General features: G+C 38.8%; 2 protein-coding genes across 2 annotated transcripts in view; both read right to left on the minus strand.

Annotated features, from left to right (window-relative positions):
* HSPA4L (heat shock protein family A (Hsp70) member 4 like) overlaps positions 1–6,397 on the minus strand; it is a 48,845-nt gene extending 42,448 nt beyond the window's left edge. Inside the window, exons 1-4 of the mRNA XM_063310689.1 lie at positions 6,137–6,397; positions 1,723–1,780; positions 1,019–1,159; positions 697–819 (exon numbers count right to left, since the gene is read on the minus strand). Coding sequence (XP_063166759.1) covers positions 697–819; positions 1,019–1,159; positions 1,723–1,780; positions 6,137–6,243 — 429 coding nt within the window. The 5' untranslated portion in view covers positions 6,244–6,397. The remainder of the gene's footprint in view (positions 1–696; positions 820–1,018; positions 1,160–1,722; positions 1,781–6,136) is intronic.
* A 5,656-nt stretch (positions 6,398–12,053) lies between these two features.
* The window catches only part of SLC25A31 (solute carrier family 25 member 31), a 33,253-nt gene continuing 29,258 nt past the window's right edge, over positions 12,054–16,048 (minus strand). The window contains exon 6 of the mRNA XM_063309802.1: positions 12,054–14,471. Coding sequence (XP_063165872.1) covers positions 14,271–14,471 — 201 coding nt within the window. The 3' untranslated portion in view covers positions 12,054–14,270. The remainder of the gene's footprint in view (positions 14,472–16,048) is intronic.

A 16,048-nucleotide genomic window follows, 5' to 3' on the forward strand; every position in this document is an offset into this window, starting at 1 on the left:
GACTAATTCTATGGCTCTGTGAGGTCCTGAACCAAATTAGATCTCTGTGCTGCAGAAGGACATATATTCTGCCTGTACATGTTTCCTATTTTCAGCTTTTGCTTCTCCACAAAATGCTAGGATGGGAAGAGAAGGGGAGCTGAGTAGCAGTCTACATTTTAATTTCAAGGAATGATTCATGAATAGTCCTTTAGACATAATGCTTTGAGGAAGCCCTCTACCTGCAACAAATATAAGCTGCTATCTAATTAAGCAATTTAGGTGCAAAACTTCATGTATTATTTGGTAATTATGTAAGTGTCTTGCAAAATAATGTTATCAACAATATATGTGAGTTTCGTGAAATGCTGGTCACAAAACAATGAGGGGAGGGACAATGCTAATTGTTCTTCATAACCATCCATTTTGCCCCAAAGCAACTAATTTTCAGCACATTTCTTAAGCACTTGTCATGAACACCCTAAACCTGTATTTGGGCAGACTTCAGCTTATCAAGTGTACTATGTCTACAACTGTCTATTGTTTACACATTTCTGCAAGCATTATCAGTAACTGAGAAACAGGCAAGAATATTCAAGAAAACAAAACTTTATTAGCTTATAGTGCTGTCTTTTCAGGAACATATTACATTCTAATAATTCCAAATGAAGTATAACATTATTACTTTCAAATACCTATATCATTATGAAAACTTACTGAAATGACACAATCAGCTACAGGCTTTTTAAGTGCACTTTCTGATGTCTCCTTAAGCTTAACCAATAGCATTCCAGTAACTTGTTCAATAGCAAATAATCTCTCTTCATCCAAATAGCGTACCTAGAGTATTTAAAAAAACCCAAATAAATTAATAAATAAACTAGAATCCATAGTACGGACTCAAGTTGGCAGAGATGTTGCATTTGTTTATCCCATCAGCAATCTCTATTTACTGAGGTAAATTAGAAGGACCAGATCTTAACATTTACTGTTTTGCATATCCGACAGCAGGTATCATTACAGAAGGTACCATGCTCACCTTCACTCCTACACTCCCATTAGGTAATTTCTGAAGCTCATATGGCAGTTTGTATCTCTCAGCCTTTATAAAAGGATCATCAAATGCTCTCCCATGCAGCTTTTTAAATCCATGTATTGTATTCTTAATATTTGTGATAATCTGCCAAAATAATATTAAGATATTAATTTTGCATGTTCATATTAAAGCTCCTTTCATCTTACAGTTTTCCAATAGTTTTATTATCACTAGTAAAGACTGATACACTTAATATGAATATATTAAGCATTTCTAATTCCTTACTATAGTAAGCAAGATTTTGTTTTATGCAAGACACAAATACCTAAGTTCACAGTGTCCACTAATAATGTTATCAATGCTTTAGATTAACAAGTTTGGTCTAGTGGTTAAGGCAATGGGATAGAAACCAGGAGTCTGTGAGTTCTAGTCCTGCCTTAGGCATGAAAGCCGGCTGGGTGACTTTGGGCCTCTCTCTCAGCCCAACTCACCTCACAGGGTTGTTGTTGTGGGGAAAACAGGAGGAGGGAGTATTAGGTATGTTTGCTGCCTTAAGTTATTTATAAAAATAATAAAGGTGGGGTAAAAATTAAATAAATAAATAAAAGGAATTTTTTGGAATAAATAGAATATTCTGATGAAAATTTAAGAAGTGCTGCTGAGTAAAATGAAAACTTTCATTAAAATAACTATAAAGTTATGTTTACCTGGCTTTTTGCTGCATTTCCAATAGTCCGGGCTTTGGATCCCAAAGATATACAAGCTCTGAAATACAACAGATACTTTATAAATGTGCATGAAAAAAATCAAATTGTTACCTACAGGGATGTGGAAAAACTCATCAATTTGGGAACAGAATAAAGGCATCTGAAACTCCTGTATCCATTAAGCACAGATATACAGTGGTAATCGAAATTATTCAACCCCCATTGCAAATCAGGTTGATTGTCAATATGCAGACTTTCAGCTGTTTGCGATGAACAAATCAGACAAAAGCAATTGAAATAGCTCGACACAACAAATGCTTCAAGTGATATCCCCAAAGTCAACTGAAAATGCAATTTATAATGACTTCTCCAGCCTCAAAATTATTCAACCTCTTCATCACAAGCATCTTCAGTACTTAGTAGAGCACCCTTTTGCTGTTATGACCTGCTGCAAATGAGATGCATAGCCAGACACCAGCTTCTGGCAGTGCTCCTGAGGAATCTTAGCCCATTCCTCATGAGCAACGGCCTCCAGTTCAGTAATATTCTTGGGTTTGCATGCTGCAACCGCCTTCTTCAAATCCCACCAGACATTTCCTATGGGGTTCAAGTCAGGTGACTGTGATGGCCACTGAAGAATCTTCCAGGACTACTTCTGCATCCAAGCCTTAGTGGAATTTGAGGTATGCTTGGGATCATTGTCCTGTTGGAAGGTCCAATGACACGCAAGCTTCAGCTTACTTACAGATGGCATGACGTTTTCTCCTAGGATTTCCTGATACTTCAATGAATCCATCTTGCTGTCCACACGCTGCAGGTTTCCAGTGCCAGAGGATGCAAAGCAGCCCCAGAGCATCACCATGCCACCACCACGCTTAACTGTAGGCAGAGTGTTCTTTTCAGCGTATGCTTCATTCTTCTTCCTCCATACATCGGGCTGAAAAGTTCCAGTTTTGCTTCATCGCTCCACAGAACAGAATCCCAAAACTTCTGTGGCTTATTTATATGATTTTGAGTATATTGGAGCCAAATTGTTTTTTGTGCTTTTGGGTCAGCAGCGGTGTACGTCTTGGAGTTCTGGCATGGAAACCTTCTGTGTTTAGTACGCACCTTACTGCGCTCACTGAAACCTGTGCCTGTTGCCACCAAGTCTTGCTGCAGGTCTTTTGCAGTCACTCGAGGGTTTCTCTCCACCTGCCTTCTCAGAAATCTGGTTGCAGCCATTGACAGCTTCCTTTTTCTGCCCCGTCCAGGTAGTGTAACCACTGTTCCTTTAACTTTGAACTTGAGAACTATGCTTCCAACGGTGTCTCTAGGAACATTCAGTGCCTTCGCTATCCTTCTGTATCCTGTTCCTTGTTTGTGAAGGGCGATGATCTCTTCTCTTACCTTTCTGGACCATTCTTTTTGACTAAGCCATATTGTATTTCTACCATGCAGTCAAATGTGACACTCAACAAACCCCTAGCCAGTTCAGGTATTTCATGTGTTCCAGCTCAAGCACACCTGGTGCAACTAATGAAGCCCTTGATTAGTTGCATGAGGTGTGCTTGAGACAACACCTGTTTTGCATACTGTATGTGTGCTGTTGTGATGGATTCTATTCAGAGGGTTGAATGATTTTGAGATTGAAGAAGTCATTATAAGTTGCATTTTCAGTTGAATTTGGGGACACCACTTGAAGTATTCGTTGAGTTCTATTTCAATTGCTTTTGTTTGATTTGTTCATTGCAAACAGCTGAAAGTCTGTACATTTTGATGATCAACCTGATTTGCAATGGGGGTTGAATAATTTCAATTACAACTGTACATAAATCCCAATCCTGTAAACTAGACTGGGAAGTTTTGTCCACAAAAGTTGAGCTTGACTCAAGGGAATCAATACAAAACAAACCTGCTATTTAATAATGGAAGGTGATGATGGTAAAGGAAGAAACTAATCTGATTCTACAGAGCAAAGAACCCACCCAAGAAACTTAAGCAGCCCCTCTGCGAAGGCAAATCTTATCTCACCAATATTTTATTTCACCTTCAGAAAATAAAAAATGAAGATAATAGAAGTGGAATTTACAAAGATTTGTATGAGAATCAGCAATGTTGGACACTTGTTACTGATCTGGATTTAAGGATAACCATGAACTACTGAATTTTACAATGTTTCCAAATTATTCAAGATCATAAAATCCAAAGCAACAAGTTAAATTCTTAAGGAAGTATTTCTTATTTCTTTATACAACACTGTAAACTCCAGGAGCAGATAACAGCTATCAGCCTCCAGATATAGCAAGGTAGCATCTTTCTAGGAGTAAGGTTGGTAAGGCCAAACAGAAGAAAGCCCATTATTTTCAAGTCCTGTTTCTGAGTTTTGGAATACAAGGAGCAGATGGATCTTTGGCCTGATCCAGCAAATTCATTCATTCATTCATTCATTCATTCATTCATTCATTCACACACACACTCTCCCTCTCATACATACACACACCATTCTGTTTTTGCATACCCAGTTCATTATCACCATTAACTTTTTGCTAAATTTAACTAAAGAAAACAGTAGCTGGAGTCTTTGCTTGGACAAATATTGTTTTTCAAAGGGACAAAGAATTTTTGTTCTTTTGTGCTTTTGATTATGCAAATTTTCTACTTCACTAAATCTACAAAGAAATGGTGCCCATTTACAACTCCTGGTAAATGGAAGCAAGGAAGAGTGAACAATTTCTACCTACTCCTGAAATACTCTGTAATTATCTATACAGTACATCATCTCTTTCCGGGTACCACCCTCCATGCCTGTTAGGTGAGGCACTAGAACAAGTAATAACAAGTCAGGCAAAAGGGAAGAATGCTGAAAAACAGAAATGATGAAAAAATTGGCTAACTTCTTTTACCCTATCTATCTAGCTTTTTCCTTTCATCTACATAAGCTGCAGCATGCTTATTTCAGAGGATGAACCTGCAAAACTGCTGCATATTACTGTGACCTGAATTGCCCTCAACTATAATATTTTTGGCTGCTGCAGAGACAAATTACAATTATTTTGAGGTTCAGAAAGAAATGCTAAATCATGGAACTATTTGCAAAAACTGAAAGCTCTTCTGTTTCAATGCTATTGTGATGGATGGATAAAAAATGGCAATGGGCAAAAGTGGAAAAATTGTTACGGGATTATTAGATATTATAATCTTCAGAATAGGGGTTATTATAGTTTATAACAGGGCTACACACAACCAGCAGAGCTACAATATTTTAGGTATGTAATTCTCATTTTAAAAAAAGAATCCGACAAGAGAACGAGAAGGGAAAATAACAAAAATAGGATGACAATACTTGTATGCATTTAAATAAGTAAGAAAAAATGTTTAAGTGGGCTCCTCTCATGAAGGCCAAAGCTCATGGTGAATTAGTTCCAAACCTATCAAGGCTGAAGATTACTGTACTGCTAAAACCCAAGCTTATTCACTAAAGTGCAAAGGAAGAAGAAAAATCTTTCTGGAAAGAGATAAAGTCTATTTCTCCAATCCAAAGCCCCCAAAACTATTTGATTCTGGAAGTTGGAATTCTAAAACATTTGGATAACCTCAGGCACCAATCAAGAAAGAAAATTCAGCATCACATGTTTTGTGTAGAAAATGGTGCCAACAAAATTCCTGGCTTTTCCAGGTTAAGACTGATCAAGAAACTTCTGGAAAAGTCTTATTTCAATATAATGATCCTCCCTATTTGCTGGCTCTAATCCTCACTGTCCTCCCTAGTAGGACCAGTTAAGAATGAGCTAGAGTTCAATAAACCCAGCTACCACAAAGCTGAAAAATGGCTAATTTGACAACACTGAAATCACTCAGTACAGGATAAATGCTGCATGCTGATACATAGCAGCTTCTTTCTAAGTTCATACACCACTCTGAGCCATGATTTAGGGTGTTGTGTGAACCCACCTGTTGTTTGTAAACCATGGTAATATTTCAGAATCCTGGGCAAAATCAGCTGCCTGTTATTATTCTATAAACTATAGTTAAGAAATCGTGTCATAATAGAATACGAGAATAAAACCCTGTGGTAATTCAGGGAAAGCAAGGTTAACCATCAAGAGTAATAAGATGCGGTGACATCTAAATTCAATAAATCAATAAACAGCCCCCCAAGAGGGCACCATGACGAGCCTGGAAGGATAGGCTCAGGACACTTGACTAGGAAAGGGAAAGAAGCCTGTAATTCCAACCGGCCCTTCCCCAACCTAGCGATTTCCAGGTAGGTGGAGCTGAAACATAGCCCAGCACTGTTCGGGGGAAGGCTCCTTAAATGGTTTCATGAGGCGGAGGCTGCCAGGTAGTGAGCCAACGGAAAAAGCGTGAGCGGCCGTTAATTCCTTCGGAGCGGAGGCTGTTCCCAAATGACGGTTGGAAGGCTAGGACTCACGGGGTGCAGCGGTCGCTGTACTCGTTGGCGATGGTCTCGATGCCGCCGCTCCGCGCCACCGCGATGTAGCAGTTCTGGAAGCCCAGGTCGATGCCCACCACAGACATGGCTGCGGCGGGTGCGGTCCGCTTTTTTTCTCACCCCTCCCTCCGCGTTGCTGTGGCGGGCCCTCGCGGGACAGTGCTCGCGGCGGGGAGACGGCGCCTTAGCGCGTCGCTCGCTCGTTCTCCCACTGCGGAGCAACAGCCGCCAACCGGCACTTCCTCTCCTCTGCGCAGGCGCGGCTGGTCGCCAGGCGAGGACGCCGCGAAACTCCGGCTGGGTCTTCGGCAGTTTCCGCGAGTCCTCGGGTGGCCTCCCGGAGTTCCAGAAAGATCTGGAAACAGGATGAGAAGAGTGGGAAAAGGGCTTGTCTCGGTCGCCATCTAAGGGCCAGAGTTCGGAATTGCGGCTACTGAGTTTTCGCCCTCGGAGGACCTGGAAAAACAATGATCTGAAACAACAGAGGCCCGACCAGTAGAAGCACCAAATACGATTACGGGGCAGTTTGCAGTTATATGACCAAAAACTATTACCATCCTACAAATATTTTACTTTCTTCGCATTTTACATCCCTGGTTCTCTGATTGAATAGGACCCAGGAAAGAAATATCAAATCAGCATCAAAGTAATTGACTGTTAAATGAACATGTCAAAATAGGAAATAAAAAATATAAGTAATTATAATATTTATTTTATTTAAACATCTGTGTAGTCACCCATCTTAAAACCAAACTCTAGGCAGCTCACAAAAGAATCAAACAATATATACAAAGAATAAAAACAGAACAATGAAAACAACAGAACATTATCTCAATGTATTGGAAATGATGAGTATATACAAGACAGGAGTACAGGACATGTGCACTGATTGATAATTATGTACGATCAAGTTGGTGTCAATTCTTAGCAACCACACAAATAGATTTTCTCCATGATGATCTGTCCCTCACCTGATCTTTCAGGTCTTCCAATAGTGCAGTTATCACCATTGTAACCAAGTCCATCTACCTTGCTGCTGGTTGTCCTCGTCTTTTCTTTCCACCTTTCCAGCATTTGAGCCTTCTCTAGGGAACTAGGTCTTCACATAATGTGCTCAGAGTAGAATAATTTGAGCTGATGTGTTCCTTGAGTGAGAATTCTGGGTTGATTTGTTTGATGATCCATAGTTTTTCTTCTTGGCTGTCCACATGAGTCTTCTACAACACCAAATTTCAGAGGCATCAATACTCTTCCTATCCTGCTTCTCCAAAGTTCAACTTTTGGTTCCACAGAGAGTCATAAGGAATACCATGGCTTGCACTATTCTAATGTGTACCCTAGGTGCAACTCCCATTACCTGAGCTTGTTGTTGTTTATTCGTTTAGTCACTTCCGACTCTTCGTGACTTCATGGACCAGCCCACGCCAGAGCTTCCTGTCAGTCAACACCCCCAACTCCCCCAGGGACGAGTCCGTCACCTCTAGAATATCATCCATCCATCTTGCCCTTGGTCAGCCCCTCTTCCTTTTGCCTTCCACTCTCCCTAGCATCAGCATCTTCTCCAGGGTGTCCTGTCTTCTCATTATGTGGCCAAAGTATTTCAGTTTGGCCTTTAATATCATTCCCACAAGTGAGCAGTCTGGCTTTATTTCCTGGAGGATGGACTGGTTTGATCTTCTTGCAGTCCAAGGCACTCTCAGAATTTTCCTCCAACACCACAGTTCAAAAGCATCGATCTTCCTTCTCTCAGCCTTCCTTATGGTCCAGCTCTCGCAGCCATATGTTACTACGGGGAACACCATTGCTTTAACTATGCGGACCTTTGTTGTCAGTGTGATGTCTCTGCTCTTAACTATTTTATCGAGATTGGTCATTGCTCTTCTCCCAAGGATTAAGCGTCTTCTGATTTCCTGACTGCAGTCAGCATCTGCAGTAATCTTCGCACCTAGAAATACAAAGTCTTTCACTGCTTCTACGATTTCTCCCTCTATTTGCCAGTTATCAATCAAGCTGGTTGCCATAATCTTTTTTTTTTGAGGTTTAGCTGCAAGCCAGCTTTAGCACTTTCTTCTTTCACCTTCATCATAAGGCTCCTCAGTTCCTCTTCACTTTCAGCCATCAAAGTGGTATCATCTGCATATCTGAGATTGTTAATGTTTCTTCCAGCGATTTTAACTCCAGCCTTGGATTCCTCAAGCCCAGCACGTCACATGATGTGTCCTGCCTACAAGTTGAATAGGCAGGGTGAGAGTATACAGCCCTGCCGTACTCCTTTCCCAATCTTAAACCAGTCCGTTGTTCCGTGGTCTGTTCTTACTGTTGCTACTTGGTCGTTATACAGATTCTTCAGGAGGCATACAAGATGACTTGGTATCCCCATACCGCTAAGAACTTGCCACAATTGGTTGTGGTCCACACAGTCAAAGGCTTTAGAATAGTCAATAAAACAGAAATAGAGGTTTTTCTGAAACTCCCTGGCTTTTTCCATTATCCATCGGGTATTGGCAATTTGGTCCCTAGTTCCTCTGCCTTTTCTAAACCCAGCTTGTACATCTGGCAATTCTCGCTCCATGAATTGCTGAGGTCTACCTTGCAGGATCTTGAGCATTACCTTACTGGCATGTGAAATGAGTGCCACTGTTCGATAGTTTGAACATTCTTTAGTGTTTCCCTTTTTTGGTATGGGGATATAAGTTGATTTTTTCCAATCTGATGGCCATTCTTGTGTTTTCCAAATTTGCTGGCATATAGCATGCATTACCTTGACAGCATCATCTTGCTGTTGCTTGCTGGCTGGCCCTCTTTCTTTTCAGGGAGAAAAGAGTGTACATGAAGACTTTTTGTCCAGGAAGCGTGTCTTCTCTGCCATAGCACCAGCCTTATGGAACATCCTCCCTCTGGAGATCAGGATGGTCCTGACCCTGCTGCCCTTTCATAAGATCTGGTTATGTGCCTAGGCCTGGGGCCCCAAGTGTGTGAAGGGTCACATCTCCTGATTGTGTTAAAAACCATGGACTGTAACATTCTCCTCAGCTGCTATGTGCATTTTAATTTTTGTATTATGATAATTGGTTTTTAATTTGTTTAATGATTATTCACTGCCCAGAGTCACTTGTTGAGATGGGCAGCCATACAAATTAAATAAATAAAACTCCTTGTTCTCTCAGGTAGCACCAAGTGAACCAGCAGTAGCAACCAGAAAATGAATAACAGACCAAGTAGACTGGGGACAGGCAGAAGGCTATGGGACTTGGCTGACAACCCATAGCTGTAGCTAATGTGTTTTGTTGTTTTGGATTCTACTTGTCTGATGCTTCTCAGAGCTACTAGACATTTTTCTTAAATGGAAATTGTTTTTGTGTATGTCCAACTGAGCATATTCCCATTTTGTATATTTGGCTCTGAATCCAACTTTTTGATTTACTTCAAGTGCTAATTCTCTGTATTGACAGTTCAGGTTTGCAATACAGTTTCATATTCTGTTAAATCTACAAACTCTGGTTTGTTTTGTTCAACTGTATTGTGTAACATATTCAACATCAGAAGAAATGTTGCCGTCACCTGAATGAATAGGAAGAATGATGCTAATTCGAGGAATCAAAAGTCTTGATCCAGGAAAAAAAACGGACTTTAATGGACATATGCCAAGTAAACATGCATCATATTTGTCATGAGTGCCGTTGAGCTGAAGACATCAGCGCAATGGCACACATGACAATAACAAGGAAACAGGGGAAGGGGCTCAAGATAAGTAGCCATCAACTTACAAAGACTAAAGAACAAGATACAATGGATAAGCGGATCACGAGGCACACCCAAGCTGTTAGCGCTAGCGCAACGGAGATCGCCCAGCTGACAGCAATCACCGGAGGAATAGGGAAACCGATGATGGGCGATCCCGGAGCGCCAGCGGGGCCTCGCAACCCCTCACCTACCGGCAAGACAGCATGTTGGACAAAGGGGGGGTGACGTAACCGCGAGTGAGGGGGCGCTGACCGGCGCGGGGTATTTAAACCCCGCACCGGCGCGCTCCTGTCACTCTCAGCTTTTTTCTACCACTGTATCTACACTACGAATAAACCAGAGCCTGCTTCAACAGAATCAGTGTCTGTGTGTTACTCGGAGGTAGGCAGCGCATGACAATATTGGACCCATGCATTCCAATCTGTGTTTACTAGGAAATAAGCTCCTCCTTACTGGGGCTATCATTTCTGAGCCACAAAGAGATACAGCAAGTCCTACCTCTTTGCTGCCCTTTGGCAATTTATTTATCATCTGGATTTCTGCAGCCTAGAACCGGACGTTTACTTTTTAAGAGATCTTAATTACTTGTAGCAGTAAAATGTTTAACATGCTGAAATCAAAGAGTTTTAAGAAAAAAAATCAGTGGTACAATTGACTTACCAGTTCAGCTAACTATTAGTGAGAATAGTAAGAATAGTTTTAGCTGTCTTTAGCTATTTTTAATTATGTAGATTTTATTTTAGGAAGTTAATTGTCCTATGGACAGAAAGCCATAAATAGAGTAATAATAATTCATAACATGTCACATTATTTTCTTTCACATTTAAGAAAATGAACTTTCTCTGGATTGGGATTAATCCCTTCTGTTAGCCAACAATTAACTCTTATCCAGAAATATTCATGGAGTAACATGAGATTTCTAATGTAAATTGTCCCTCTCTTTATGCATGCAAAGGATCTTCTTCTAAAAAATTCATACAGGTACTCCTTGTTTAGCAACTGCCTCGTTTAGCAACTGTTCAGTTACAATGGTGATAAAAAAAAGTAAATTTGTAACCAATCCTCGCATTAACAAGCTTTGCAGGTCTGTAAAGCAAAGGAAAGCTGAAGTAAGATCATAAGCATGGTTGTGGTTTCACTTAGCAACTGCTTTGCTTAATGACTGAGTTGCCAATCCCAATTGTAGTTGCTAAATGAGGACTATCTATATATGCAGTTGTTTAATCCTATTTAATTATTTAGTTGTTTAATGTTTAAGCCTAATCCTTAGTAATACTTTGTACATATAATTATTTTCAGACTGGGAAATATTTGTTCATAGAGTATTTTTACATTGTTTCAACTATTGTAACTGTTATTCTTTGCCCAAGCTTAATTACAATAATTTCAGTAGGAGAAGTTCAACAGTAGTTAAAGATTTCAGCTATCATCAATATTGGTTGATTAAACAATGATTGCTTATTAATTATAGCTTTTTATAATTAGGTTAATATAGTTAGTTAGACTTATTTCATGTCTGTGTTAATTATAACTTCTGTTGTAGCTCACCACTTTTCAACTGAAAACATGTGGAAGGGCATTTGTTCCTTTAATAGTAGCATGTCAGGCAGAAAAGATACAACTTTTCCTGACTTGCTATTCAGGTGTTCCTTGTTTAATGACCACTTGTTCAGCAACCATTCAAACTTGCGACAGCACTGAATGAGTGGTAGTTACGACAGGTCCTTGAAGTTCCAACCGTTGCAGTGTCCAGCGGTCATGTGATTCCAAACTGCCACCTTCCCTGCTGGCTTCCCACAAGCGAAGTCAATGGGGAAGCAGGCAGGAAGTCAGGAAGTCAAGTGAGGTCCCTGCTTAATGACTTGCACGCTCCTTGCTTAACAATGGTAACTGGGGACTGCTGGAACTGCCATCACTAAGCAGCACAGTCATGTGATGTCTCAGTATATTACCACATAGCTTAGCGACAGAAATTCCACTCCCAATTACTGTCGTTAAGCGAGGACTACCTCTATATGAAACCAGTTGTTTTTTCCAACAAACTTCGGAGTAAAAAAGAGTATCTTAGCATATGTGAATGCAGCCCTTTTCTGTAATATAAAAACATGTAGTACAAAACCAGACAACTGTGTTTTATTCAACAAATCATGACTTAATTCAATGTGTGAACCCAACTTTAGTTCCAGTTATAAATCAAAATGGTTTTGGCAGCAAGAGGTTCACAGGGTCAGCACACAATAAGCTAAAACCAAATATATTCTGATTTAGCACATTGTGTAAATGCAGCCACTGTAACCTATAACCCATGGATTATTATAATAATTAAGAATATTGTGCAAATAAAGCAAATTGTTTTATTTGTAAATACTTTTTAACATCAAGTTTGTGATAACTGTTCTTGATTAAGGGTGAAGTTGCTCTTTTTTCAAATCAACCAATTACTTTTTGACAATGTTGTTTTTTTCTAATATGGTATACAGGAAGATGCTGTCTGTAACCAACTTAATAAAACTGCTTGCTTGCTTGTTTATAAACTTTGTCTTCCCTGAGAGAGAACACCCTGCAGCCACAGTTCCAAAAACGCAACTTCAGCTGTTGGGGTTGACAAAAATTCCCCTACAATCCTTCCTCAAACATACTTCAGGGTGCAGCTAACTGAGCATGTTATTACCACAGGCATTGATCTGTGAGAATGCAGGTGATGCATGAAGAGAAAAAAGATTTTACTGTAAGCTTGTTGACTGGCATATGACTTTTCTTACCACCATCTATTGAACAACCAATATTTTCTTTTCTCTTTACCATCCTATTCGATGTTGGAATTAGAAATTTGCCACTCCAGTTGCATACATAATTTTTCATACTAAATTTAGGAAAAAACAAACCCATCCCTGATTTGATTGACCCCTGCAGTATTATTCACCCTGTTTGTCATGGGTGGTGATGCTTATCCTGATTATTTGGATCTATATAATTTTCCTTATCATGAAACTCTACAGAACAAAGATTATTAAAAAATGTGTGGATGAAACTGACCAAATAAATGTTAATTCCTAATATGTGGCTAAGAATTTAAGGGATATTTTCTAGCAATTGCCTGGCCAACTCTGGTTAATATTCTACTCATAACTGGGCTAAAATGTTTTTTCCAGATATTTGCTTCTGAAAAATCTGATGCAGAATACAACAGTAAGATTATTTCCCTGGATGGGTATCAACAACAGATTTTTATTGGTTCCTAGTATATGAGAGTCAATTTAAATGGTGGTTTTGGTTTTAAAACCTTAGATGAGACTATCTAAACAATCATGTTCTTTATTATTATCATAAGATCTTCTGAACCCTTTTTTCTGAGACCAGTATCAATGGACATTAAGCAGGAGTCTATTGGAAAGATGACTATGGTGACACAAACATCATGCTTTCTCTGTAGAGTTCTTTATATCTGCTCAGAAACCTTTCCAGTATGGGTGAAATATATTCTTTTTTCATAGACATACAGATTTACTAGTAGATTCTTAACTGAGTATTCCTTTAATTTCTTTCTTTTTGTGATCTTTGAGGTTTTAATATTCTCTTTCTCTGTCTTATTCTGATTTACTGTCTTTTACTCTGTTTATTGCATTTTAATGCTTTTTTATTGCTTTGGAAAGGCATAACTGAGACTCCCAGATAGTTTTACCTATCCTTTACCTGAACATGTCCAGCTTTTGCTTCACATACACACCCTTTTTTCTCCTTCTGTGATACTGGAAAAGTTTAAGGAAAACATAATCTCCTAGCAAAGAACTATTATTACTTTGCTATAGCACACTACAGTACACTCATTCCAAGTCACCCTTAATTCAAACTATTGAACAAAATAATCTGAATAAATTCACACTAACAGGAGCTATAATCTGTCTATACTTTCTTTAACTTTGCTTGGAAAAGCTCTTATTTCTTGCTAATAGAAAAAAGTTAAACTCCAATGAACACTACTGGGCTTGGCTCTGAGAAAACTGGATTGCAACCCAAGCTCATCCATCAACTATGATAGATAAGTATGGCTAGGCCATTCATTGTTTCCTTTCCCTCTTTAGTTGCTTATCATCAAGATGAAATCCAAGAATCTTGATTTTGACAGTAAAGATAATGACACAAGGAAAAGACTGGAAAAGGAAACAAAAGGCAGGAGCTATTTGAAAGTAACAAAAGTAAGTATGACCTTTTATAAAAAAAACATATGCTGTTAAGTTGCTTTAAAATCGTAACAGGAAATACCACTGACTTGTTACAAAGTGGAATAGTAATTAATAAGCCAATATTCAAAACAATAAGATTTTTATCTCTGTGTGTGCAATGCAGGTAAATTAGATCATCAGTGGCTTTAGTCAGTTGACCGGCCTAATGAGGGATCAATATTAAGAAATTCCTTGATTTTGTCGTAAAGGACTAGCACCAAGGCACCTCCTGTCCCACGAAGAACATTTGAAAATGCCCCACGAAAGAAGGCATTTATTCCTTCCTGGCCATATATCTTGATAAAGCAGTCAATGGTTCCTTTATACTGACGTTCAGCCTCTCCACTCTGCATTCAAAGACATTCAAATATAATCAGAGTTAATGCAAACAATATACACTTGATATAGTAAATAATTATTCTATACTACAGTAGAGTCTCAGTTAACCAGCACCCATGGGGATTAGTAGGTGCCGGATAAATGCAGTTTCTGGTTGCTTGAGAGTTACTATTAAACCCTAATACCCACTAGATGGCAGCAGAGAGAGACAGATTTTTTTGCCAGTTGCTTGAGCATGCCAGTTGCTTGAGTTCTGGTTAACTGAGAGTCTACTGTATTAGTTTTCATAGTAAATTCTAGGTATAACTATCTCAAATGTTGCTGCTGCTAATGAGTAAATATTTTCCTGATGTAGGTCTCTGCTGCTAAATTTAAAATGTCTATGATTTTCCCATAAGCTTTCTTGTAAACTTCAGACTTAAATGAGGTCACATCCTAAGATATTTTAAAGACTGCTAGTTCTTAGATAATGTCTGTTTTTGGTGCATTGTTCTTCAGTAAATTTTCACTCTGAGGTTTCTCATCATCCATGAATATCAATCTGAGATTGATTGAGTTTAGATTTTCCTAAATTTCTGTTGAGGGGGGATACAAATGACTTTTTACCAAGTGATTGTAATTATGCAGTATATATCTAGAAGATGTTTTAGATTAGATTTTATAAATGTTGGATCTATGGTAAATAAAATCAACTGAAAAAAAGGATGGGGGGTTCTATTTTTAAGAAAACACAGATTTCATCCAAATTTATGTATTGTGAATCAGTAGCACAGAATACACATACATACATAACCTTAATTTCCTCCTCTGCATACCAGCTATGGTCCCCCTTCAAACATCTCAAACATATGCAAAAAATATAGAAGAGAGGGGAATTTACCAATACAATAAAAATGTATTATTTGCTAATACTTACTCCTGTTGCTTTCATTTCTACACTGATGATAGAGAACCTAATAACTGTCAAAATAATTGGATAGCTGTGACAGAATACCATATTTTATTTTATTTTGCAATTCCATTGTTAGCTATGTCAAAGCTATCTACAAATCATAGCTAAGTTATAAGCACCAATTTCCTTATTTGAAATCTACATATATGCAGTGTATAGACCCAGGTTCTGTGGAACCCTAGGGTTCCATGAGAGGTCATTAGAGGTTCCCTGGGAGATCACGATTTATTAAAAAATATTTCAAATTTGGGCAACTTCACATTAAAGAGGTAAGTTTCATTCTTTATTTTTAGTTTAAGAGCACTGTTAATGCATATACAGTATACAGGCCTACCCATGAAACAAATATAATAATTTTGTAACTTCTGGCCTATATTTGAGCCTGGATGTGCAGGGGTTCCCTGAGGCCTGAAAAATATTTCAAGTGTTTCTCCAGGATCAAAAGATTGAGAAAGGCTGCTATAGACCACTGCATATGTTTTATACAGAGGCTACTTAGTAACAGAATACTTGTTCTGCATGCAGAACATTCCAGAATCTTTGTAGGAGTAGAAAAGATTCTGAAGAGCTGTTGCTCAAATAAGTAGACAATATGTGGTTAGATAGACCAGTGGCCTTATTCAGTATAATATT

The sequence above is a fragment of the Candoia aspera genome, chromosome 8, assembly GCF_035149785.1.
Source record: "Candoia aspera isolate rCanAsp1 chromosome 8, rCanAsp1.hap2, whole genome shotgun sequence".
NCBI lineage: Eukaryota > Metazoa > Chordata > Lepidosauria > Squamata > Boidae > Candoia > Candoia aspera.